The sequence below is a fragment of the Pseudochaenichthys georgianus genome, chromosome 3 (assembly GCF_902827115.2).
Source record: "Pseudochaenichthys georgianus chromosome 3, fPseGeo1.2, whole genome shotgun sequence".
In the NCBI taxonomy this organism is placed as follows: Eukaryota; Metazoa; Chordata; class Actinopteri; order Perciformes; family Channichthyidae; genus Pseudochaenichthys; species Pseudochaenichthys georgianus.
The window spans coordinates 35,279,025-35,304,335 of record NC_047505.1 but is presented as its reverse complement, the minus strand read 5'-3'; the positions used below and the strand labels follow the sequence as shown (position 1 = coordinate 35,304,335).

Genomic DNA, 25,311 nt, shown 5'->3' with positions numbered 1-25,311 from the left:
ACAAAGAGAATACGGTAAGAAAGAAAGAAAAAAGGAACACAGAGGCGTCATTGATTGTTTCTTGCAGTTATTTGGCAACAGGAATTGCTGCAATAATTGAAGCCTCTAACAGGAACACATGCCCATTTCATCTCACTGTTATCTGCATTTGACAAGCATGTTCCATGCATATCAATACCATTGCAAAGAAACACTTAATCATGGCAGTTTTCCTCTTACTTGAGTATCCAGTCATTCAGGAGGTATAATTCAACTTATTTGATGCCTAACAATAATGCGACTGAAAAGTCAAGCTGGTCCACGTGAGGTTTTATTTTAATCTCTTTAAAAACAAGATATCTCAGTTTCTAGTTTTCAAAAATCAGAACAAACCTGCTTATGACTCTCTTTGTCTGGCAATCAAGCCCATAACATTGACACTCCTTTTTTCTAAACACAATCAAAATGCAAAACTTTTAATTTGGTAGAAATGTAAATGAAGTTACACTACACTGCGCTCATTTATCAGTCAATTTTCTCAGTTTACAGCATTGCTCTCAAATGTTTTCATACAAAAATGACTGTGACAGAAAATTATGTCGGCATCACCAGTGATATCATTCACACACTGGGTCTTACAATGGCATTTCTATTTGCAGTTGCAAGTTCAAACATGATTCAGTGTGTTTCACCCTCCGACCAACAGTACCAGAATGCCGTGGGTTTAAATGTGGACTCATGGTTGTGTTATAAACAGATACACTGACAGTACCTTTCTTTAGCATGGTGACGCGCAGATCCTGTTTGCTCTGTGACTGAGTGCAGCTCATGACAGGCTCGCTCTCGCTCTCGTCTGTGCTGTGGTGACCCACCGTCAGGATCTGGATCTGACCGTCATCCTGCTGGGAAGCCAGGCCATCGATAGCTGCAGAGCCACAATCCCACAAGAGCAATCTCCGTCAGAATACAATACATTACTGCTCAACAATCACTGTCTCATGTTATCATACAGTAAACAACCAAATGAATCCCAGCAAAGGAAAACAAAGTTGTAATCATCAAAGTTGTAATCATCATGTAGCCAAAACTATCCTGAAGAAATGTGTTTACAATTTCATATATCTGCTTGATGAATGTGTGGGTGTTTTGTGCTCTGTTCTTATGTTTTAAGTATTGTTTCAAAAACTGTACTTACCATTTACATAGCTTTGTGTAAGAGGGAATATGATGTCCTTGCTGCTCCATTCAAGCTCAGTTCACAACTGTTTCAAAACAACGACTTCTCTATGTTTGTGTTCCTCTTTATACAATAGAAAAATAAAATAAAGATGGTAGAGAAGATGACCTACTTCAAAATGGGGTTCCTCCTTCTGTTGAAACCTACATTTGCTGCAGTTTTGCTCTGTATATTCAAACATGTATGTTGATTATAATAATTGTTAGCTTGTCTAATCAGTTGGTTTCTCAGGTAGTCCCTTGACCTTTATTCCCTTTCCCTCAGAGGTGGGAATGTGACCTTCCTAAGGTTTTGTTTTCATGTCCTCTTTGGTGAAATTCATAGCGAATTGTAAAATGTATCCTTTTTGTTTAAGAGATCAGTCAAAGAAACAACGTGTTAATTTTATATCAGTATTCAAATTACACAAAGCCTCGCCAAGAAGATGTGCCCATGTAGGAGACTAGTGTGTATTTGTTATGTTAATTTAGATTTCCTTTTTTTTCATCCCAATAAATAGCGTTGAACCACCCTAGGTTAGAAAGTAGATAATTAGATAATTTTAGATCTAGATATCTTATTCATGGAGCAGCTTGAATTGCTCTTTCTGAGTAAATTAAAAGACCTATACTCATTAATTCTGCTGATTGCATAGAAGCATGGTTAAATAGCTCTCAGAAACTGTGCTCTGGTGCTTGAGAGAATCAAAGAGTGAGACAGAGGAGGAGTGAGACAGGTCCATTAGTGTTGAGTTTGCCGCTGTTGACCTGATTAATCTTTTACCCCCGTGGAAACTAATTCACTTTTTCCTTGGTTTTTTTCTGGGATACAATCATTATAAACTGAGCCTCTACTGTGTTTCTTGTGTTGTTATAGTTTGACTGTTTTGTATATCGGTTTTTCATTGTTCCGTGAGTGATTTTTTTAATTGTATGGTAAATATATGAACGATTAACTGTAATAACATACTGTGAATGTTAATAATCAAAGAAGCAAATGGAAACAATCAAAGCACTGTAGATGTAGCTGAATTTCACCATTTCAATGCTCCGTTTTTTTCTCCTCCATCTAAAGACACATTTATGTCTCCACTTTGTCGTGTCATGAGTGATTCTTTAAATGGTATGGTAAATATATGAACTATTAACTGCATACTGTGTACAACATACTGTGAATGTTAATAATCACAGAAGCAAACGGAAACAATCAAAGCACTGTAAATGTAGCTGGATTATACAATTTCAATGCTTAGTTTTTTTCTCCTCCATCTAAAACACAAATGTATGTCTCCACTTTGTCGTGTCAGCAGGCTGAAGGCACTCAGACTGTCATACATCATCAGACACAGATGACACGCATGGCACCAGCGCTGTGGTTAAGAGGGCAGTTACACTGGCTGGGTGTGTTGCCAGATGTGGCTTGACAAATCTGCAGGCAAACTGATATGCGAGGATGGCAAAGAGGGCTCAAAGAGCAGTTAAAGCTGCTGGATTGAATTGACTATTTTCTCTCCTACAGTGGACTGACTCTCAGATGACTTAACATTCCTTTATAACCTAGACAAAATCTATTGGTGTGTTTATACTGTCAAATATGCCCTGCCAATGTTCTCTTTTATATAGTCTTACATATTTCCTAACCTTTTCGAACCTTCTTTTTCCTTAAAGTGAGTGTGTCTCTTGGACCATGCCTGTCCATTATCCTCCTTTCTACCATTCCTCTCTCTGTCTACCCTCAACAGGCTGGCAGGTACAGTAGGCAGGCTGGTAGGCTGACCTTTGTGCTTCCCCTTCCTCTCTTTCTTGTCGCTGCCCGTCTGTGGAGTGGAGCTGGCCGAGGCTTTGCCCTTTTTGGCGGAGCGAGGCGGCTGCGTGTCCGCTATCACCTTCACCTCCTCCTGCTCAGCTTCTTGCACTAAACACAGGGAGGGAGATGACCAGCAGCAGATGCAGAGTTATCAGAGCAGATGGACAGAGAAGCAGAGAAATCAAAAGAGGCTGAGGCACATTTTAAAGTAGTTTAGTTTTCAATGGAAAAATAGAAAATGGTCAGACATTTGTGAAAGTTAACACAGATCATTGTTCTCCATTGAATTCCTGGCATGACATTACCATATGAACATATAAATACATGAATGATGAACCCAAAAAATGCAATGTCAGCACTGGTCTCTTGTTGATGTTAGTTTATAACTGAAATGGGAAGTGCTAGATGAAATATTTGTTCTCGTTTCCACTGTGATACTCTAACATTTGGACATCTAAAATAACAAAATTTGACGTTATTGCAGATTTAAAAAAAAAAAATTTAATGTATTTTTTAGAGAAAGAAAGACTTAAACTTTATATGAAAATGTGCTTTTGCTTAAACTTTACATGAGAGTAACGTTCTTCTGCAAAGAAGACATTCATGCAGCTCCAATTCAGAATCACTCTAAGAAATCAAATAAATGCACTCATGTATTGCTTTTTTTTTTTCTTTGTATTGCTTTTTTTTTTTTTTTTTAATGCTTAATGTCTTTCATTTTTTTTTTTTTTGTAAAGCACTTTGAATTGCCTTGCGTTGAAAAGTGCTCTATAAATAAACTTGCCTTGCCTTGCCTTGCCTTGCCTTGCCTAAACAGTAAACGGAAGTCTGGAGATTTATTGCTGTTGTTGCAGGGTAATGATAAGGTTATTATTTCTTGCCTTCTTTCTTTTCTTTCCATCCGAATATCAGCATAGTGCAGAGTAACATTTCGCCAATACATTTTCTTTTCTCTCAGCAGGAAATGTGACAGTTCATGGCCTTAAGCCCAGAATCTGGCCTTCAGAGCAGAGGATTAGATGGCTGCTCTGGTCTCTGTGCGTAGATAAGGGGACCTCATCAATCGTCTTAACAAAATGTCTGCTCTCGAGTGGATACATTTGTAGCACAGAGTGCGAGCGCCTGCAATTCATGGTACATACATAATGTTGCATCGGTTGAACATGGGCTCTGCAAACAGCAACAGCATTTTAATATTATAATTATTCAACCATATTTTATAGTTATACGTTTGGCACTTGTTTTATTTGAAGTATACATTTACAATTAGGGCGACTGTGGCTGCGAGGGAATGCGGTCGTCTTTCAACCAGAAGGTTGTGGGTTCGATCAGCCAACATGTCGATGTATCCTTGGGCAAGATACTTAACCCTGAGTTGCTCCCGATGGCATGGCCAACGGTGTGTGAATGTGTGTGAATGTTAGGTCCTAGAGTAAGTGGTACTGCTCTGTATGAATGGGTGTGACTGGGTGAATGACATGTAGTATGTAAAGCGCTTTGAGGGGTCGTAAAGACTGGATAAAGCGCTATATAAGTACAGTCCATTTACCATTTACAATTAGAAAAAAAACATTAAATGTATATGAAAACAAATCTTATTCTGTCCTATTAAAAACACATCCTGTAAATGAAAACAGAATGACTAATCAAGCAGTCTGATCTTTATTTTCTCACTCTTAAGCTCCCTTCACTCACCATGGTAGATGGTGCTGCTGTTGCTGCTGAGGTAGGACTCCACCAGCGGGGCCTGTTCCTCACTCTGTTTGGTCCGACGAGTGCGAGACCTCCCGTCCACGTTAGACTGGACCATCAGAGGCTCCTGCCTCTTCTTCTTCTGCTTTTGTTCAAGGAGCGCTCGCTGATGTGGAGGGTTCACGGAGGTGCACACAAAAAAACATGTCCGGATAGAGAGAAAAGGCTCAGAATCAGCTAATGTTATTCACCATTATAAGGAACAGTTAACAATGTAAGTTAAAAAAAACAGTGCCACTGAAGGACCTGTTTATTTGTGTGGTGATATTTAACGTTAAAGTCAATATACGTAAATCTAAATTTGTTTGTGATCATCGATTTTGAGGCATAACATATTTTATTATAAGCTATCCTTTGTTGAGTTTAAAAGCTCTACCACATTCTCAGATACATCTGCTAAGCCATGGCAACAATCTGAAGATGTTAAAGAAGAAACGGCCCCAACCACTTTAACCTAAAGGCTGGATATAGCTATTCATCTGGACGAACTGTCATCTTTATGCACATCTTCAAACCAGAGCTCATCAAATATTGAAGGTTTCTATTAGTAGAGACTTCAGGCTGCAGAGCATTAGGGCGCTACAGTATCCGCTGTAAAGCTCTCGGCTTTGCAAAGACAGAGGTAACAATAGGCACAGTTACCCTGGGCATGGATCTGATAGTTAAGGCTTTGACATGTGGGCAAAACTACAAGCAAGCTTCTCTTTGTTTGAATTAAAGGTTACTTAACAACAATGACAAAGACAACTTCACTGTCCTCAATAAGGCTGTGTGTGTGATTTTAAGTCAACATTGTAAATGCCTAGTTCAATTGTTTATTGCCTAACTTTATTTACTTTTGTACTTATTATGAACTGGACTTATAGACGCCATCTCATTAGAACTCCTCTGACAGATAACAATTCTAAGCTGTCCATTTGTGGCCTCAAGATGGAGCAGTGGAAGTTTGTGTCATGATAAAACTGCCCTGTTATAATTAATTTTGCCTCAGTGTTACTCTATTATCAGAGGATAAGATGAATTGCAATGACCTACCTGTCTGTCCAACTTCTGCTGTCGGAGGTTGGTGCCCTCATCATCTAAAGTGCTGAGATGAAAAGAAAAGAGAAAAAAAAAGAATAATGAAGACACTTTCCAAACTGTTTTAGTTACATGTATTTCACTTCATACTCTGAAATTGCAGTCGAAGGTTGAACACTCTCAGTTTGCGACTCACGACATTTGGTACAAGTCTTAAGCAAGCTGTGGCTTTACTCAAGTCAAGTAAAATCTCAGGTTGTGTCAGGTCAAGTCCCTCAAAAGGTATGACAATTAATTGAGTTCATCTCATTATTAATAATAGACAGTTAAATGAATCCTATCCTAACAACTTTATCTTAATTACTTCAACAACAAAATTAAATACACTGAAATACAGCCAGACTACAAAGTAATAATTCCTTACATTTATTATAGCGCTTTTTCCAGTGCTCAAAGCGCTTTACAGATACACATTACACATATTTTTTATTTATACATGCAATGGTCACTGTGGACAATACCCACAGGAGCAAGTTCAGGTGAAGTGTCTTGCCCAAGGACACAACGGCTTTACAGACGCAGCAGCGGCGGGTTTGATCTGATGATCATTGCACAGCGCACTGCGCCACACCGTCCATCTTCACGCCTCAAAGTCATCGAGGCGCTTTTACACGTACACATTGATATTATACATGTACTGTGGACAATACCCACAGGAGCAAATCCGGGTGAAGTGTCTTGCCCAAGGACACAATGGCCTGACGCAGTAGCGGGTTTCGAACTGGAGTTCCCCAGCACCCCTTGATCTGATGATCAGATGCACAGACCACTGCTCCACCCGTCCCCGACGGTAATCAAGCAAAACACTTTAATCAGCTAATGTCTTTAACAGTGTGCATTTGCAGAGACAAAAACAAAAACGTAAAATTAACACACAAAAGTCCCTTGGGTCATCATGTCTCAAGTTAAGTTAAAGGTATAACAAACTCAAGTCAAGTGTGATGTCATTTATTTATTCATTTCAGATTTGTGCATTATTTTCTTCAACAAAATGTTTGTAGCACAACATCGATTAAATAAAATCGATGTTGACAGTAAAAACCTAAATGTATAATCGAGAATGTTGGCTTTTTTTCAGTGGTGTCGAGCCTTATTGAGGGCATGTGTATTTTAACAGATGCAACCCTTAAAAACCTCTCCTTCAATAATAAGAGGAAAAAGGGCTCTCACTAATATGTCTGCTAGCTTGTGCTCAGCACAGCAACTTAATCAGAGGCTTCACTTGAATATGATGCCGTTAGTGATGTAGTGCGTCCATAAAAATAACTTTTATAAATCTGGCCAAGATCATTAGTGAAAGAAGAGGTTTTATGGATCCTTGCAAGCGACCTTGAGGAAGGCGCTATATAAATTCAAGTTATTATTATTATTATGATGGGATGTAGCAAAGATTTACCTCCATACGACCCATCATTTGATTTTAGGATGCTTTTCCTTTCAGTACACGGATTATAAAATGATAAATAATCCATTGCATGCTCTGTAAATACATTTGCCTTTGAACAGGTTGAAGAAGTTGCACCCCAGATTTTGATATCAAAACTGAAAATAAAGCATAAAGAAAATCCCAGATTGATTGTGTATGTGTGTGAAAATCAGCTCATAACAATGTCAACAGGGATTAAGCTATAGCTGTCTGCAGAAAACAACATGTTCTATGTTTTTCTTTGATCCATGGCTCACACTTGGGCAACATATGGGCAAGAACGTCTGTCACAAGAGGCAGAGACAGAAGGTCTGATGGTGGTGGGAGTGGTATGCTGTACAGATTGTAAAAGCCCTTAGAGGCACATTGGAGATTTGGGGCTAACTAAACAGCAGCTGTCATTCACCTACACACTTTCAACAGAGACACATTGATGGATGACTTTGTGTATAGAATTACCCCAAACTAGATAAACGGACATGTTGTAGCTGCAGTCATCACCCTCTCAGTCTAATAGTGTTTTTCAACTGGTTATACTGTTGATGTTGCACAGCAATATAACAAAAGTGACAGATGCATATTTCTATGTGTACAGAGGCATGTTTTATCCATTTCATTAGCAAGAGTACCAACACATCTGATATTAGACTCTAAAAAATATGCTCTGCTTTCCTGAGCGGATTGTTGTAAAAGAACAGGTTAAAATCTTTGTTTACAAAATAAATGGATTTTCATATTATTAGATTTGGAGGCACTCTAACCTAAAGAGTGGTGGGCAGAAACTAAGTGCATGTATTCAAGTAGCTTCTGTACTTAAATACAATTGGATAATACGAATAATCTACTCCAAATCAAAGGAAGTTATGATCCATTTTCCTTCACTATATATATATATATATATATATATATATATATGGTAGCCAAACCTACTTTGAAAATTCAGATTAATAGTACAAATGAAGACAATATAATTGCACAGAAATTCAAAACCCGAGATACATTACAGTCACCTCTTAGAGAATATGTAACCCAATCACATTACTAGCTATGCTAAAGGCATTAGGCAGTTGTTGAGTTATGACAATAATCTGTTTGCTGTCAAATTAATTAATTATTATAGATATTGAGATCAAGTCTTACATTTGAGAAGTAAAGCCTTAAAGGATTAATTGATATACCAATGTAATCAAGAGTATGTGAAATGTCTGCCATCACTACTTGATATGTAGGAAACTAGTTTCATGCTGACAAATTAAAGCAATACAGAATTTAGATTAAGGAAGTTATGATTGACCTTCTTCATTTATTTAAGCCATTGTTCTTTGCAATCACTCTGCCTGTCAAACATACTGTAGTTAAATGATAAGACACACATATTTTTGGGGCATGTTGATATGATTAAAAGATTTGCATTAACCTAGCTTTTAACTGTAAAAGTCCCCCGATTAAACAGCTTTTTATTGAAAATAAGCTTAAACATATAGCTGCGGTTTGTTCATGTGAATATTGTCCATCTGTTTCTGCATGGAAGAAAACGTATCTAATGTAAACAGAGACAGATCACCCACAAATCCAATTACAAATTTGTGACATTGTGTCCTCGATAACGACGTTTCTCAGACGGCAACAGCAGTGCATTTCTGCTAAAGATCTTTTACTTGCATTTCTGTAAATATACAGTGCTTAAATGCATTTTCTTTTGCCAAACCAGGTTTAGAATCATACCTTAATGACACCACACATGTAAATGTGGTCCCCGCTGTGCTTCCTTTTTCTCTGCTTTTCAATAATCTAAATAAACTGCACTGGATTCATCACTCCCATTAAGGAACCAACAGAATATGTATCCAGCACGAGTGATTGGCTAGCTGCTCTGTGTTCCCAGTCCTCCTTTTTCACCGACTGAGCCTTTAATCACTGTCGACAAAGTCACTGATTGTTCCTTCGGCCCGTGCAGCTCAGAGACTCCTGAAAAACCTCAACGATTCCTAATTAGAGGGCAATGAAAGGTTTTCTCCACAAGAGTTGGAGAGGATGAGCTGCAGCAAAAGGGGAAAGGATAAAGATGAAGGGGGGGAGGTGGTCTACTGATGTGTCATGAATGAGAAAAGGACGTTGTATTTCTAGCCTTCTTTTTTTACGATGACTGAGAATTAGCCTTTCAAAAGATTTTGTTACATGCAGCTTACAGTATGACACAGGCAACTGATTTCTTCTATACATTTTCTACAACTACGTCCCTTATTTAATGTTCCATTATCTTCTGAGTAATCGAGGCATTTTTAAAATCCATTTCTTACTTTCACTCATAAATAACCTTTCAGCATCCAATGATAAACGGCCATACTGTAGGTTTGTGTATAATCAATTTGGTTGATTACGAAATGCTTAATAACTGATTAGTGATTGCAGGGTTAATAGTTACCACATATTCTAATCCAAGCAGATAATATATTTTTAATTTTTCCATCATTTCCCAGCTTAATTAATACAAACTGCAGCATATTCGTTTTTATTTCCCATTAAGTCTCACTGGTGCATGATAAACCAAATTCACATTTGGTTTGTCAGGTGGCATTTTTACTCTTCATACGTCTTTCAGGTCTTTCAGTCAATGAATATTCAGTCTACCATCATCTCGATCAACTCTGGTTTGGCGACAGAGGCCCACACAGATGCAATGAAAATGTATTTACCTCCCACTCTCTGTCAGACATACAGACAAACAAAGCACTCCATGTCTGCAATCAGAGTAATCAAGTGTGTGAATATAGGCATCAGACAGGAAGATAATGACACGCGCGCAGAGCTGTTCCTGTGGAGGTCAAACAGCTCGTTATGGTGAAGAGTTCTGGTCAATCCCGGTCTGCGACACACCAATGGTCTAATTCACAGGAGGCTTTTTAAGGAACAACGCTAAACTGCAACATAGACAAAAAATCGAATATGGAGAAGGAAAGATATGCAAAATATTTACTGATGCGGCCAACATTTCGGTGATTATACTATTATCAGCTCAGTGAAAATAAATTGTGAATGAAAGCTTATGTTTATCATTAAATAATTAAACATAGAACTGTGAATCTAAATCATATTTTGAAGCCGCTCAACTATTTGGTTGCTGTTTTTCTGAATATTGTTGTAGATTTCCCTCATTTTTTTTTTTAAACCTTTTTTGTTCATAAGCCGAAATGTATATTACATTTTTAATCAGCTTTTTATGTTCTGTAACAATGGCACTATGAAAAAAATGTGGATATGGAAATAATGGTTTTTAATTAACTCCACCAGCAGCAAATTCATTTGAAACTTGGGGCATGGAAGTCTGACTATCAGTCACTGAGACTGACAGTCACACTTGACAAGGTCAGTCCAGTAAAAATCTAAAAAGTAAATCTAAAGTTGGCACAATATGGAATTATAACGGCAAAAAGCTTTCTGTGTTGCATTTATCAACCACAACAATGTTTTTCTGAATAAGTGATGACAAAATAAATAGTTCATAATTTTTTGTTAAGATATACAAAAATATACCAGTTTCTCTTTTTATTTTGTCAAGGGCTTCTTACAGTGTAGGCCTCCCTCCCTGCTTCTTATGTCAGAGGAAGTCTCCCACTACTGAAATGCTAATCTGAGGAATTTGCTCCAAATCCCAAGAGAGAAAAACTACTGAACAACTGCAATATCACTTTGCAAGTGTGTGAGCATTTTTTTAATCATCATTTGACACATGTCTGTGATACTGGTTTGTCTCCAATGGGATGAGAGAGCCCCACAGTGCAGCTGTATCCTCAAACTCTTCACAGAGGCCCATACATGTTTCATGGCAGCTTCAGCGAATAAGGGGAGCAGCTCAGAGAGGAACCACCAAATCTCTTCCCCAAGCCTACACCAAAAGACATCATCTGAATACTGATGTCCTATTTATATTGCTTTTTTAATTCACCTTTCAATAAATTGAAAAAAAAGTGAAGAGAGTGAAATGACTCAATAAATGCCACTTATTCTTCCCACTGCTGCATAGTGAATAATTCATGTTTGATCAATCACTTAATTCGATTATTTTGTATTAAGTTTGTTCCTTTTAGGAAATGTCTTAATTTTAGTGTGTCTACGGACTTTTCAAGAATTTTAATTTCATTCTGAAATTCATGGATTGCCACCGTAACTTATAGCAACCGTGAGCCAATGGCATCAAAGTAAGCAGGGAAACCATGGCAATGGGTGGTCAATCAGAGGAAAGAGCCAACAGTGTTTGTACTGACGTCAAATGATGAAAACAGATAGGTTTCACATAAAGGCTTACGCTTTTGTTATTTACAAAATATACTGCTACAAATAGCACAATTACATAAACAACATCATACAACACATATCATTGCACGCACACACACACACACACACACACACACACACGAACTTCTTCAGTGATTTGTCTTCAAGACAGTCAAGTGAAAATATGTATTATATTGATAATGACATTCAAATTAATAAAACAAATGAATTATTGCTTCTTTTGAATCCAGTAAAAGTACTGTTTATTAATGAATCTAGTGCAAGCAAAGATAATATATAATTGCCTGTGATCAAAATTAGATCTTATAGTGTATGCGATTGAAATTCTGAGATTCACTTTTGCATTACTTTTAAAAATACATTTAAAAAAGGAATCTCTGAAGCAGCAGAAACAAGAATATTATGCAACAAAATTATTATCCAGTTTCCATTCAGATTGTTTGCTTTTATTGTGTCGATGCAATGTTGCTGTTATCAATTTGCTTGTCAGACACTCACATGACAGAACACCCGCTCAGACACACACAAACACACATGCACATGCACACACTGCTTCAAAAAACACAGTGCCCTTTCTCTATGCTCTCCGGCATGTGGTACAGTACCTGTAGGGAATCCAGTCGGAGGAGTGCTTGGAGCTCATTCTTTATCAATGCTGCTGCTGCCTAACTGCGAGGCTGACGGCCTGCAACAGCACCAAGTGGCTACGGGGTCTGAGGACAGCAATCACAGCCAGAGAGCCCACATCCTCTGTTCATCCTCTGCACACAGCCCTATATTCCCCAGCCTGCCTGCATTCCTTCGTGTGTCCTCTAGCTGTGGGGAAGCAGATGACTAAAAATCCAGACAGACAGCCACACTCCTCACTCATGCACAGCGAGCGCATGAAATAGCCGTTTTTCTTCTCTTCCATGTGTACGCTTCCAGTCAAAGCCTCTCCTCTTCTCATCTCCCATCCACCTCCTCTGCTCAGTGCTGGCTCTCTTCCCTCGCTCTCACTCTGTAGACTATCTAAATCTCACTCAGTTTCTTGCCCTTTAAATCCCCCCCCCTCCTTCTCTTCCTTCCTCGCTGTCCAAATCTCGCTCAGTGCCTCTCCACCCAATCTATCTATCGTTATCTCTCGTGTAGCATCACCTACAGCAGCATCGAGTGCAAAGTCTTACGGAGAGTCCTCTTTGTCTTGCCTCTTTGATGTACCTTCTATGCTATTTCTGTACAATGCCACCCCCCTCTCTACAACACAACCACACACACTCTCTTTCTGACACCCCACTGTTTCTATCTGTGTTGCATGAGGCATGTAAAGCAGGGGCTCAGATGTGTTTTTTCTGGAACATTATTTATTTATTCTATCAGAGTAAGAGGAATTAGCATACGACTGTGCAGACTAGTGTTAACAGCCTTTAATTCAACACTCTCTACAGCCAGACAAAGGCACCCTGTGATAGTGCCACGGCTCTGAACCTCTCTCACACACACATCTGCTTCCGCCCTCAGTCTGCCGCCCCTCACTGTCAACACACAAACACACATCACTCACTGTGTTCCCAGGGTTATTCAGGAGTCCATCTATAGACAGTTAAACCAAACGGCTTCCTCGTAACAAAACTGCTTTTTAAGGAGTCAATTCATGTCACCTCCATCAACAAATATCTCAGTTGAAAAGTCGAGATCCATGCAAGTGCTAATTTAAGGAAACTGAAATCGTCCTGATAGTTATTTGGGGAAGAAAATCTATTGCTTGTGTGAAGGGATGAAAGCATATTCCTATCATGCCAACATATATTATTTGCTGCATTTTATCATCCATGTGTTATACAAATTCCTACAACATACCCACTAAGGTTTTTAAATTGAACTGTCTTTACCATTCTGAAATGCACAAATGCATCAAAGTGCAAACACAATCACACACACACACATACAATTTTAAAATGTGCTACAGCTTACATTATCTAGTTCATTCTCACAAGGTCAGAATTGTGCTGATCAGATTACAGAAATTGTGTGAGATAGTAAAGCTGTAATATAGCATTCAGCATTGTGTAAAAGTCTTATAAAACAGTGGACTTCTCGTTAAGGGGAAGCAATCATTAGTCTTTCTCAATGTGAACAAGTAAGCCAGGGAGGAAACAAAATCAAAGGGCATTGAAAGCCAAGAAAAAATATATAAATATCTGTTTATATAAAGTATGTTTTAAAGGTTGATATGTTAAAATATATATCAAACAAACAAAATGTAGAAGAATAGATAATCAATTTATTTGAAATAATAAAAAGATTATTCATATTGACACATACATCTTTTCCTCAGGTAAACTGGTCAATATACAGGATGGTTTATCCTAAAATGTATAAAAGAAATATAGGAAAACTTGTTGTTTTTCTTCTCTAGGAGCGACAGACTCAAAGCCTACTGCGACAGCCGCACTGACACCTTATGAAACATTGATTATATTCAGCAAAGGTATGGCCTTTCAAAAATGTCAAGACACAAAGGTGTTTTATTTTAGACTTGAACAGAAAGAAAATCTTGAGTGAACAGTAAAATAAATCAGCTTTCAGAAAACTACAAACAGATCGATCCCCCACACCATGTCGCAGACCACCAGGGAGGTTTGAATAAACTGGGGGACCGGGGATTCACATTTATCCCATTTTGTAAGAAGGTAAATTCCAGTTTGCGCTATTTTCTGGAAGGTTGTTTGATAAAAAAGTTATTTGTTCTGCTATAGAGTAAAATATGACTTTATTAAATCCCTGAGAAGCATTTTGACAACAGTTTGTATGTTGCTGTGGGAAGATACCCCACCTACACATAACTGCTGTTTCTTCTGTAAATAACAGGATGTGATAAGTGTAAGCTCACTCATGAGACCTGTGTTGTTTTTTTAGGTTTTGGAAGTTATTCCATACTGCAACTATTGTGATGAGAAACCAAAGCATTTTTTATTAACTGATATTATCTCCCTCCCTGAGAAGCAGGGAGCGAGGCATCTTGTAGCTGAGTGAGGTCCTTCAGCGAGAAATATCGTACCCACAGTGATGTGGGAAAGACAGAATGAAGTATGTCCAGTGGCGTTTCTATATGTACAAAAGTGGTGGGGCACAAAAAACTCAGATGTCTATATATAAGCTTCTGCAGAGAGGTTCATGGCTGGTGAGGCACTGGCACTGACTCTTCAGGTTTACAAATATATTAAATCAAAATATAATATTATTTTCAAAAGCTTTTTTTGTCTGATGCTTCAATTACTTTTAAACAGACAGTTCAACAGAAGGATACCCACAAAAATGTAATTTTATCATTTAAATATTGAATTGTTCTCTCTTAGTAAGATCCCATTTTCAATAAAATTGCAGTCTTACCTTGACTTGAAGATGAAGTCCATTTGCCTATCCTTCTGGACAAAAATCTCTATTACTTTTTTGTAAAAGTCCTCCTTATCTTCTTGTAGTTTCAAAAGTCTATCATAAATCTAATCTAATCAATAGATTTTTGATTCGAAAATGATAAAAGTAGGGTAGACATGTGGATATTATCCGGCTGAACAAAACTTACATTTATCTAACAGCTACGTTTCCCACAGATCTTATTTTGAGCTATTTTCTAAAATCCTATGGAGAAATCTCGTTGCTTTGTTGTGGAGGAAAGCCATGCGCAGCTTACTTCCTGGTTTTAGGACGCCTCACTGCAGCTCTCTCTCCTCCTCTTCACACACCACACTTTTCGCGGCACACGTACTTACAGCCAATCAGCTCTGAATTATGTGAGATGACGTATGGTGGGGATGGCAGCACTTTGCCCCTATGGTCATTATTTTTTGCCACACACATTACATAGGAAAATACTCCGAGCATGCGCAGTGTAGTTTTTGCAGTCACCGTTCACTTAGACAGTCAGAGGGAGGGGCAGGATCAGGTTTTGTCCCACATGGCTCTAAACAGCTCAATAGACACACACTGTAGATACTAATTAGAAGAACACATACTAAAACAGCAATGTACAGACGAATCAGATGATTAAACATGATCTTAAAATATATTTTATATATTTTTTAATTTATTTTTTGCATTTTGTTGTAATCATTATTTTAATACTTTCTGCTGACACTAGGTGGGGCTGTGCCCCACCTGCCCCTAATGACCAGTCGCCACTGAGTATGTCCATTACAAACATCCATTATTATGAGATCAAATGCCATTAGCTGTATCTGACTCTAAAGGCCCTGACACACCAAGCAGTCACCAGAGGACTAGCCGACGCTGAAGTCGGCTGTTGCCTGGCCGTGTTCTCCTGCGTTTTGGCCATGTGTCGCACGGGAACACACCGCACCGACTTCAGTGCGTGAGTGGCAATAACTCTCCTTACCAGCAGGCGGCGGTAGTGTGTATTCGTCATTCAAAAGAGGCAACAACCGGAAGACAGAGAAGAAGAAGAGTATCTTTTCTCCGTAATATCATACAGAGCTGACCTCTCCTGGATCAAGGTGATGAGCAGGTCTTCGTTTGCATCATTCCAGATCGCCATGATGAGATGAAAATGAATAGCAGTCTGTGTGTGCCTTCTTAAATCGTTTGTTTACATCCCTCACTTCCGCTTCGCTTCTCATGCACTGATTTTCTAGCTGAACAGCCAATCAGAGTGATTATTTGGTCCGACTGCCAGACCCGATGCATGGCCGATTCAACATGTTGAATCGGCCATGCATCGGGTCTGGCAGTCCAAATAAGGCGTGTCACGGTCGACGGTGCGGGACACACCAACCTGACTACGGCGCCGCGAATGCCCGACAGCCTCTGACGGCCTCTGACTCCCAAAATCGGGTTGGTGTGTCAGGGCCTTAAGACAGCCTCTGTGCTTAATGGTGCATACCCTGTATATCAGCTGTTGTTATAAAAGTGGAAGTTAATGGAACAAGCCACTCCACTGAGGAACAGGTGTAAGCACAGCACCCTGCTTAATATTTGATGTCAAAGGGAGGACTTTGAAGTTCGGCCACGAGAGAGTAAGAAGTGGGAGTGAGGCTGACCTACATATAATTTGAAGAACAAAGTATATTCTCATTCTTTCTTTCTCCCCCCTCCGTCGCTTAAGCCACTATAGTATTGAACAGCAAATGATAAGATCCTCTGGACAAATTAGATTTTTGCAAGTCCAGAATTTGTTTTCCCAGAGGCATTTTATTGTTGGTAGCACAGGGCCAGCATTATCAGTAATTATAATAATGGTGAAGGCACTGAAGGCACACACTGATGTGAAAATGGATCTCTGGCTTGTGTCTGCATGTCTTAGTCAGAAGGGAAAACACAGCTGCAGAGCACACAGCCTTAATAATACAGAAGCCTGATCAGGCATGCAGCACATGTGCCAACTGATGAGTGATATTTACCTCGGTATTATAGTACTTCTTAGGCACTGATAAGCACAGTGGCTTCATTTCTTTCCATCCGCTGATGCCTCACTTTCGACTATGTGCTGCCATGCATCCCAAAGCGGGGGCTGTGTTTTTGAGGGAATAGACATGTGAAGTTTCAGACTTTGAAGGTTTACTCCTCCACGTTAAGTGTATACTTCAACAATTGCCATTTTCCTGTGCTAGTCTCACAGATATGACAACTATCAGTAAAAGAGTGGTCTTCTTCAACTTGTGGGGATGGGAATACATGAGTAATGGTCATAATACAAATAATAACAATAATATGAATAATACATTATATTTATAAAGCACTTTTCACAGTGCTCAAAGACACTTAAAGGTGACATGTCATGCTTTTCCGGTTATTACCCGTCCCCTTGTGTGTTATGAAGGTTTTTATGCATGTAAACGGTGTGCAGAGTCAAAACCCTCAAAGTACACCATGTAGGGAGTACAACTCTAAAACAGAAAATACCTCCCCAAAACGCCTCGTTGGAGATACGTCACTGTCCATTTGATTCTTCCGGGGACATCATGATGTCATGTCGTCCCCGGAATGAAATGGACCAATCCGTGGAGCCGTTACGTTACGTCCACGGAGCCGTTACGTTAAGCCCCCGCTAATTGGTCCAAATTGACCAATCCACGGACTTCCTCACACACACACTCAGTGCATGCAGCTCTGCTGATCTCTCCTCCCTGGCTGCAGGCTGATAACAGACAGTTGGGATCGCGCCACACTTATTGTTTTTACTTCGGCTGTGACTTTGTGTGTGCTCAGGGTGAGTTTGGCTGTGTTTCGCTAAACAAGGAAATCACACCTCCACGGAGCTTAGCGCGATTCACAACGTCCCGACTGGTCCCGACCAATCGGAGCACACTGGGCTCACAGGGAGGGGGGGGGGGGGGGGGGCAAGAGCTGCAACGAGCCGTTTAGTGGAGAGAGTGAATACACATACTTTACAGAGATGCTGTATGCGAAACCAATGTGAGTTTGGAAAATTGCACAGTATAAATCTATTCTAGTATACCACAACAATGGAATTATGATCAGTGGAAATGGCCATGACATGTGACCTTTAATATTTATAATTTATATTAGTATTTTATGTTTATACATTTCTGTTTTAGTATTACAAAGTAATATTCAAACTTATTTTGTTTAATTTATATAGTTTGTTCTCCACACATGGTCCTTGTATCAAAAAATCTCTAATTTCCCAACAGAGGGCATGCAAAACATTATTTGGAGTGATAAAGTATATCCAGGGTTGGGTTGTAACTGAATACATGTAACGGCGTTACGTAATCAGAATACAAAAATCAAGTAACTGTATTCAGCTCGCGTTACATTTGAAAAACGAGTAATCAGATTACAGTTACTTTCGTAAACCTGAAGTGAATACATTTTGGATTACTTATTGGAATTATTGGTGGAAAGATTTCCTCTCAACATTTAATATGCATTACTAGTAGGTACAGCCGAATCATCACAGTCCACAAAACCTATTCTTTCACACACAGTGACGTCACGAGCTACCCACAATGCAACGCGCGCCATAGATATATATATAAATCCGCCATTTTCCTGGAGGTGCTAATGTAAACAGCTAGCTAATGTAAACAGCTAGCTAACGTAGCCAGGCAGAGCGCACTAGGTTTGTTTTCTGAATTAATAACCGAAGAAATCGCTGCATGTCTTCGGATTACATCTCTGGACTTGAGGGGTGTGCTCTAGGTCGTTACCAGGGTAACTAGAGCTGTGTGGGTTGTCCGATTGCCCTTACAGACTGCCTGCAGATGTATGGAAAAACGACCCTCGAAAGTGGCCTTCGGTCGATTTTGGCAGCATCTACGTCTATCTTCTGGAAACACCAGGTGAATACCCCACTTGTCACAATAATATTATCATGCCATTGCATATATGTGGTATTTTAGAGTTGACTAGATATTGATTAAGGCAATAGACTATGATATTCTGCTTGCACCTCGCGTGAAATGGTGCATACCGGAAGTACGGTGTCGCCCTCGGCCCAAAACCCGTATGTGTGTGTGAAAGAATTACCGCCGCAGATGAACCAAAAAAGCGTTTGAAAAAAAATCGCGGGTCCGCTCGCTCAGTGGAACAATAACAACGAAACATGGAGGAACACAAGTCTGCGTTTAAATCGCGTGTGTGTGTGTATAGGTGTGTGTGGTTAAAACACATCAGCCTGCGGTCGCTCTTTAGCCTTACTAATGATTATTTCTGAAGGTATACACAGTGAAGGCGGTGCGTGAAAGGCGGTGCGTGAAAGGCACTGCGCGGCGGGCTCGTCTTCTCAGATGCTGAGTTAACCCTCCCGCTGCCTCCTGGTGCTGCAGAGATTTCATGAAGTGAAGGAGGTTTTCCTTCTATAAAACAGCTGCGGGCAGCAGATACCGTGAGTGTCACGGACATGAATTCATTGATCAAGGCAGACTGGTGCACACACTCTCCTGTTTTGCCAATCCGGTGCTTAAACAAATATAGCTCTACACCCCTGGCCGAAATGTCCTTAAAATGAAGTCCGAGTTCGACATTTTAATTCATGTCCTGCCAACACTGGCAGGACAGAAGGCGACACGCCCGTTCTACGCCGTGTCCCTCACTCCTCACAAGCTGCATCCCCAACAAGTGTATTATGTTGTTACATCGTTTCAGATGTGATGTTTCAGTTGTGCTCTTGATAAGCCATTAAAACAGTAAAAACACGTTCAGTTTCCTTTTGCTTTTTGTGTCTCCTGTTCACCAAAACATACCCATCTGTGATGGAAAAATAAAGTAATCCAAAAGTAATCTGATTACGTTACTTTTTTAAGACACGTAACTGTAACTGTATTGGGATTACTTCCAGAGCCATGTAATCAGTAACTGATTACATTTACAAAGTAACCCTCCCAACCCTGAGTATATCTAATCCAATTTAATATAAATCAATCTAATCTAAACTGAAGAGCTAAGGTGGTGAATAACATTGTTGCGTATTATCCGAGTTTATAGTTAGACTGGTGATTTTAAAATGTACATTTATAAAACATTTAACCAGGTTTAAACTGTGTGCAGGACTGTGGGGGAACGATTGTTATACTCTATGTCAGGGCTAACAACATGTCAATAATACCAAACACAAAAACCTGATAAATGCATTGTGATCAGGTGAGATAGCAGAAACTGGGTTAGTTATGTAAGTTCAAACGGATAAAAACAAGAGAAAACTGTATTTTTTTTGTTGCATGTAGAAAAATCCTCAAACTCTAATGACGTACGCAGCCTTGAAATGGGAATTTGATGGAAGCAATTAGGACGCATGGCTAGGGAGTAAGTCACTAGCTCGACCCACACAGGAGCATGTTGTCCTTCAGAGACACACGGGCCAAAACAAGGAACGCCGTCAGCAGTAAATAGATATAAGCTTAAAAAATCCATGTCTGCATCAGGATTAAAAGGTGGATGGGCTTAATAATGCTCACATGTCTAATTAAGCATCATGAAAACAGACAGAGGATTAGGTGGACTGAAGGGGAGACTGGAGATGGAACATTTTGTGAGAGAGTACAGAAATACTGGGTTTCGGAAGCTGAATCTTGAATCTATTCAGCATACATACTGCATGGTATACTGATAATATGTATGCAATCAAATGACTAAACCGATGCCGTTAGTTGTTGTAAAACAAATGTTTTGAACACATTTTTAAATGACAATTGAGGTAACGATCCATTTTACTTGGTCAGTGTCGTGGAAGACTAACACTTTTTATTCAGTTGAAAGCCTGGTATGATATATAACATGGAACTGCTAAAACAAAGGATATTGAGTATTACATAAATTGGAAACCCTGGAAACAAGCAATACAAGGATAATCTTGAAAAAGAAAGTGAGATATTGTTCTGTCGTCTCACTTCACCAGAAACACAAATTAAATGGTGCAAATGCTTTCAAGCTTTTTCAAAACTGTGATAACACTGCATATTCAAAATCCTTCTCACAGTCTGAGGACATTTTTTTAAACATCAGTAATAGTCAGATAAAATGTGAGTGTTCCAATCATACCAGGCCACCATACTGGTTAATAATATTTCAAAACCACCATGATTTAACTACGTAAAACACAAACACAAAGCTGATAAAGTAATTAAATTGGCTGACTGAGTCAAAGATATCACTCTCAGCCAAAAACAGCCCACTGAGGTCCTTGGTGAATCAGCAGCAGTCTGAAGTTCCATTCAGTGAATGATATCATCTTTTTAAGATTAAATGATCTCGGAAAATGTCCTCATAAAAATATTCAAGAAATCTATCTTAAAATGTATGGTGCGTAGCTCAAACCAGATATACAGCCATTGAAGGTTAATGTGAGGCATAAGCAATGCCATCTTTATCTGAAAGAGAGTTATAAATCTTATGAGAGACAAACAGAGAGACTATATGTGTTTGGGAGTGTGAGTGAAAAGTAAATTTCACAGCCTCAGAGGCCGAGAGTGAGTGTGTGTGAGCTTATGAATGCAAAATAATAAAAAGTAAATGAGCATTTTGGCTTGTATCCGGTATTGATTGAATCTTCTGTGTGCACTCTTTTCACACACACACACACACACACACACACACACACACACACACACACACACACACACACACACACACACACACACACACACACACACACACACACACACACACACACACACACACACACACACACACACACACACACACACACACACACACACACACACACACACACACACACACACACACACACACACACACACACACACACACACACACACACACACACTCCTTGTATCAACAAATGTCCCTGGATCTCATCTCTCAGTTCCCAGCAGAGGGCATGCATAAAACATGATTTGGATTAGAAAATGTCACGCTGGATGAAACAGTGTCCCAGCGAGGCAGCCAGATGGACTGCTTCAACACACCAAAGTTCCTCTGCATCCTGATATTCATAGCACAACAGCGTCTGTGTACAGTGCGTACTGTTTGTATATTGTGCTACTCCCCCGTGGTCATTAGGGAAGCTAACAATACACATTTAGAATGTGGATACCTATCAGCCTACATTCTTAGAAGTTTAATTAATAGGGATTAATCTGATCTAAATTGAGGGTTGATTAACATTTATTTCAGAGCTAACATATCTACTCTTAAACATTTTCAGAAATCCACAGCCTGGATGATATACATGTCATTTATATTTCATTAAAACAAGCAAAACTGCTTTGAGAATCTGTGACTTTTGTAAGAGGAAGATCACCAACAGAGATGGACACATGCACATTAAAACGATATGTCCTAAACTAAAAACCTTTCAAACCTAAATGACTCCAAGAGATCAGTGTGCTAACGAGCTGTGCTAAATTGTTGATTATGGCAAGGTTTCCATTTGGAAACCACTTGTTTCGACAGGCAACAGGCAAAGATGCCTGCTTAGTATGATAAAAGGTTCAACATCCAGTATGGACTCATGAGTCATCCCCCACATATCCCCTCTACACAGCATATACAGATTTGTTTACATTTCTAGATAGCCAAATGATGCCCTAAACTCGCATTGTCAATTTCCAGCATCATTTTTTCCCAGAGCTTAAAAGTATATTCCCTGGATTTGTTATAAAGTTAATGTACACGTGAATTAAACTTTTTTTTAGCTGGTAGCTGTGAAATTTATTTGAATTTCGTCATCTCGTTCATGCATTATTGGAGTTTCTTGTTAAATGTTTACATTGATATAATTAATCAAAGCGTTTCTGATTTTCACCCTCCACTGACAGCTCCTAGCAATGACATCAGATGTCTGAATGCAGTTAATGTGTTCATTGATTTCCCAAAGGCTGCTGTGTTGAAGGTGTTAAGCTAATCTTCACAGGTTTATGGTGTTATAATATTAATTATAAAAGTTCTACTTTCCACAAGCTGTATTTAAAAGTCTGTTTTACAGTCCTGGGCTTACTATACAAACGTATTAATACTGTCCCAGTCCTTTCTTATACAAGGCTTTTCTTCACATTGTGTAGGCATAAAGAGACCATGAGATGAGGGGAACAACGAAATCAAAGGCATTAATGTGTCCTTTCAGAGGTTAATGACCACTCTTTGGTTCAAACAGAGAATACAAACAACACCTACGCAGTGTACCTCACACCCTGCTGACAGAAAGGCAGCAGCGAGGCAGAGACGTTAATTGAGAGTGTCATCTTGTCAGGGTGCGGTACAGTGTGTGAGTGCTGCATCTATCTTTAGAGGATTATATGAAGGTGACTCACTGTTTTCTAAATGGTTGCTGCCAATTACTTACTACGTTTTTATCTTTAGTTTTCCAAGTAGTTTTTGCCGTTCCACACACCCATCATGTCTAGTTTGGAAATCTCTCGGGAAATTACAAACTATGAATGAGATGAGCAAAGTATTGTGGATAAAAGCAGGAGATAGTGAGCAATGCTGAATATCAACTGAAGAAAGGGGCTTTAGCCTTAAATGATACTGTTACAGCTCGTTAACTATAAAGTTCAGGTGAAATACCTTTCAATGAAAAATAAACTGACAGTGTCTCAGCATTTCTAATACATGTTTTTAATTCTCTTAAACCTAGAGAGATGGAGGGAGCGCCTGTGGTGTAAATGTGTGCAGCCCCTGCATCCTAACTCAGCATCTTGCTCCGAGGAGGCGTCTGGTGTCTCTCTCTGCACATCACGCTTGCTTCCTCTGATTACACACTCATTTGCCGGTTCGCCGCGTGACCATGGCAACAGCAGAGACTAATTAACATTTAAAAGCTCACAGAGCAACCATAATATCTGCTTAAAGAAAAGACACATAGGCTACGCAAAACACAAACCTATTACCATCTTGTCAGTTGCCATAGCTGGATTGCTCCAAATCTGTGGAATACACCAACGTCAGTGTGTTGCTTGCAAGTCAGTGGCAGTTGGTATTTTTCTTGACCAACAGGGGGACTCGTTGAACAGTGACAGAACATATGTGTAATGATGTCTTATGGGCACATGGAGGTGCTGTTCAATAGAACAAGCTTTGCACTTTTCAAATGTACAAACCCTACACAACACAAACTTTCTGGGAGGGAGGGGAATTGAACTGCGAACCCATCTCGTACAGCAGCACCGACTTGTTTGGACAGAACATTGCGGAACACAGCGTGCCGGTCCTATTCCTGTATTTGTATAATGTAATGCAAGTGTTGCACAATGTTGAGCATCTTAAAGTAATGAATTAATCAACGTACAACGACACTGTAAATGTTTAAAATGCTGGACCAGGGGAAAAAACACTATGTATGGAACTCTGAGTTGTCTTGATCAAAATTTGAGTTTCAAGGTCACAGTCTTTTGAGCAGATAAAGAAATGTATTTACTTCCTAATTACCGTAACCTTTTTTTGTTCGGGATAAATGCAATGCTCCTACCCTCCTTTTTTCCTTAATGATAATTGTGTATTTTCCTCTAATTACAGCACAATCATTCAAAAATAATTGCATTTGACATAGAAATGGTAGGTCTATTTAGAACAGATTTGATAGAAGGTATAAATATAAAATTATTGTTGGTGCTAAATGTTTTTAGTATTCCAAACCTCATGTCAAAGACAAAAAACTGAAATCCTTATTAGAGAATAGTCTGTTCAGTATTTTTGAACCTTCATGTATGCAGTGAGAAAGGAGTCATCAGAGGACAAACGAACAGAGGGACAAATAGAGAGACACAGTGGCAGTCGGAAATCGGTCTCTTCACAATACTGTTTTTATAAATTGTAAAGAAAATGAGGGAATAAACATGCTGTATTCTCATGTCCTTAAGAAATACAGTAGAGGCAATGTTTCAATCTCACAGCTGTCTTCAGAAGGTCTTTTTTTATTTATTTATTTATTTATAGAAGGACCATGCATACAAAAACATTAATCTCAGCAAAGAGAAGAGATGCAATATGCCAGATTATAGCTAATAGCTAATTTCCATCTGTGGTCCTCAAACAGGTTCATAACAATCAATAAACAAACAATAACATTGCATGATCTCTATGTCAAACAATTTTAAAACCTGATTTAAGTATAGCTCAATAAATGAATACATGGTACACTTGAAATACACTTACATGATCTCGGTCACTCAAATAATTACAAAGCCTGATTTAAATTCAGGTTACGAACATAACACTTGGTACACTTCAAATACACTTAAATAAAATATCTACGATATAGTATGACGATACAGTTCAAATAAAAACTCAGATTACAGTGTAATTCATGTTGGCATGACTGGTTGCTTAATATCGTTTA

The 25,311-nt window shown here is 39.1% G+C and overlaps 1 protein-coding gene across 2 annotated transcripts in view; it reads right to left on the bottom strand.

Annotated features, from left to right (window-relative positions):
* The window catches only part of tub (TUB bipartite transcription factor), an 86,743-nt gene that overhangs the window by 19,356 nt on the left and 42,076 nt on the right, over window positions 1-25,311 (bottom strand). The window contains exons 1-5 of one of the 2 annotated variants that reach the window (XM_034078998.2): window positions 12,161-12,715; window positions 5,789-5,840; window positions 4,697-4,859; window positions 2,972-3,109; window positions 752-904 (exon numbers count right to left, since the gene is read on the bottom strand). In XM_034078998.2, the coding sequence (XP_033934889.1) occupies window positions 752-904; window positions 2,972-3,109; window positions 4,697-4,859; window positions 5,789-5,840; window positions 12,161-12,198 (544 nt within the window). In that variant the 5' untranslated portion in view covers window positions 12,199-12,715. Of the gene's footprint in view, window positions 1-751; window positions 905-2,971; window positions 3,110-4,696; window positions 4,860-5,788; window positions 5,841-12,160; window positions 12,716-25,311 lie in introns of those variants that run through there. The other variant, XM_034078992.2, reaches the window with a different exon arrangement.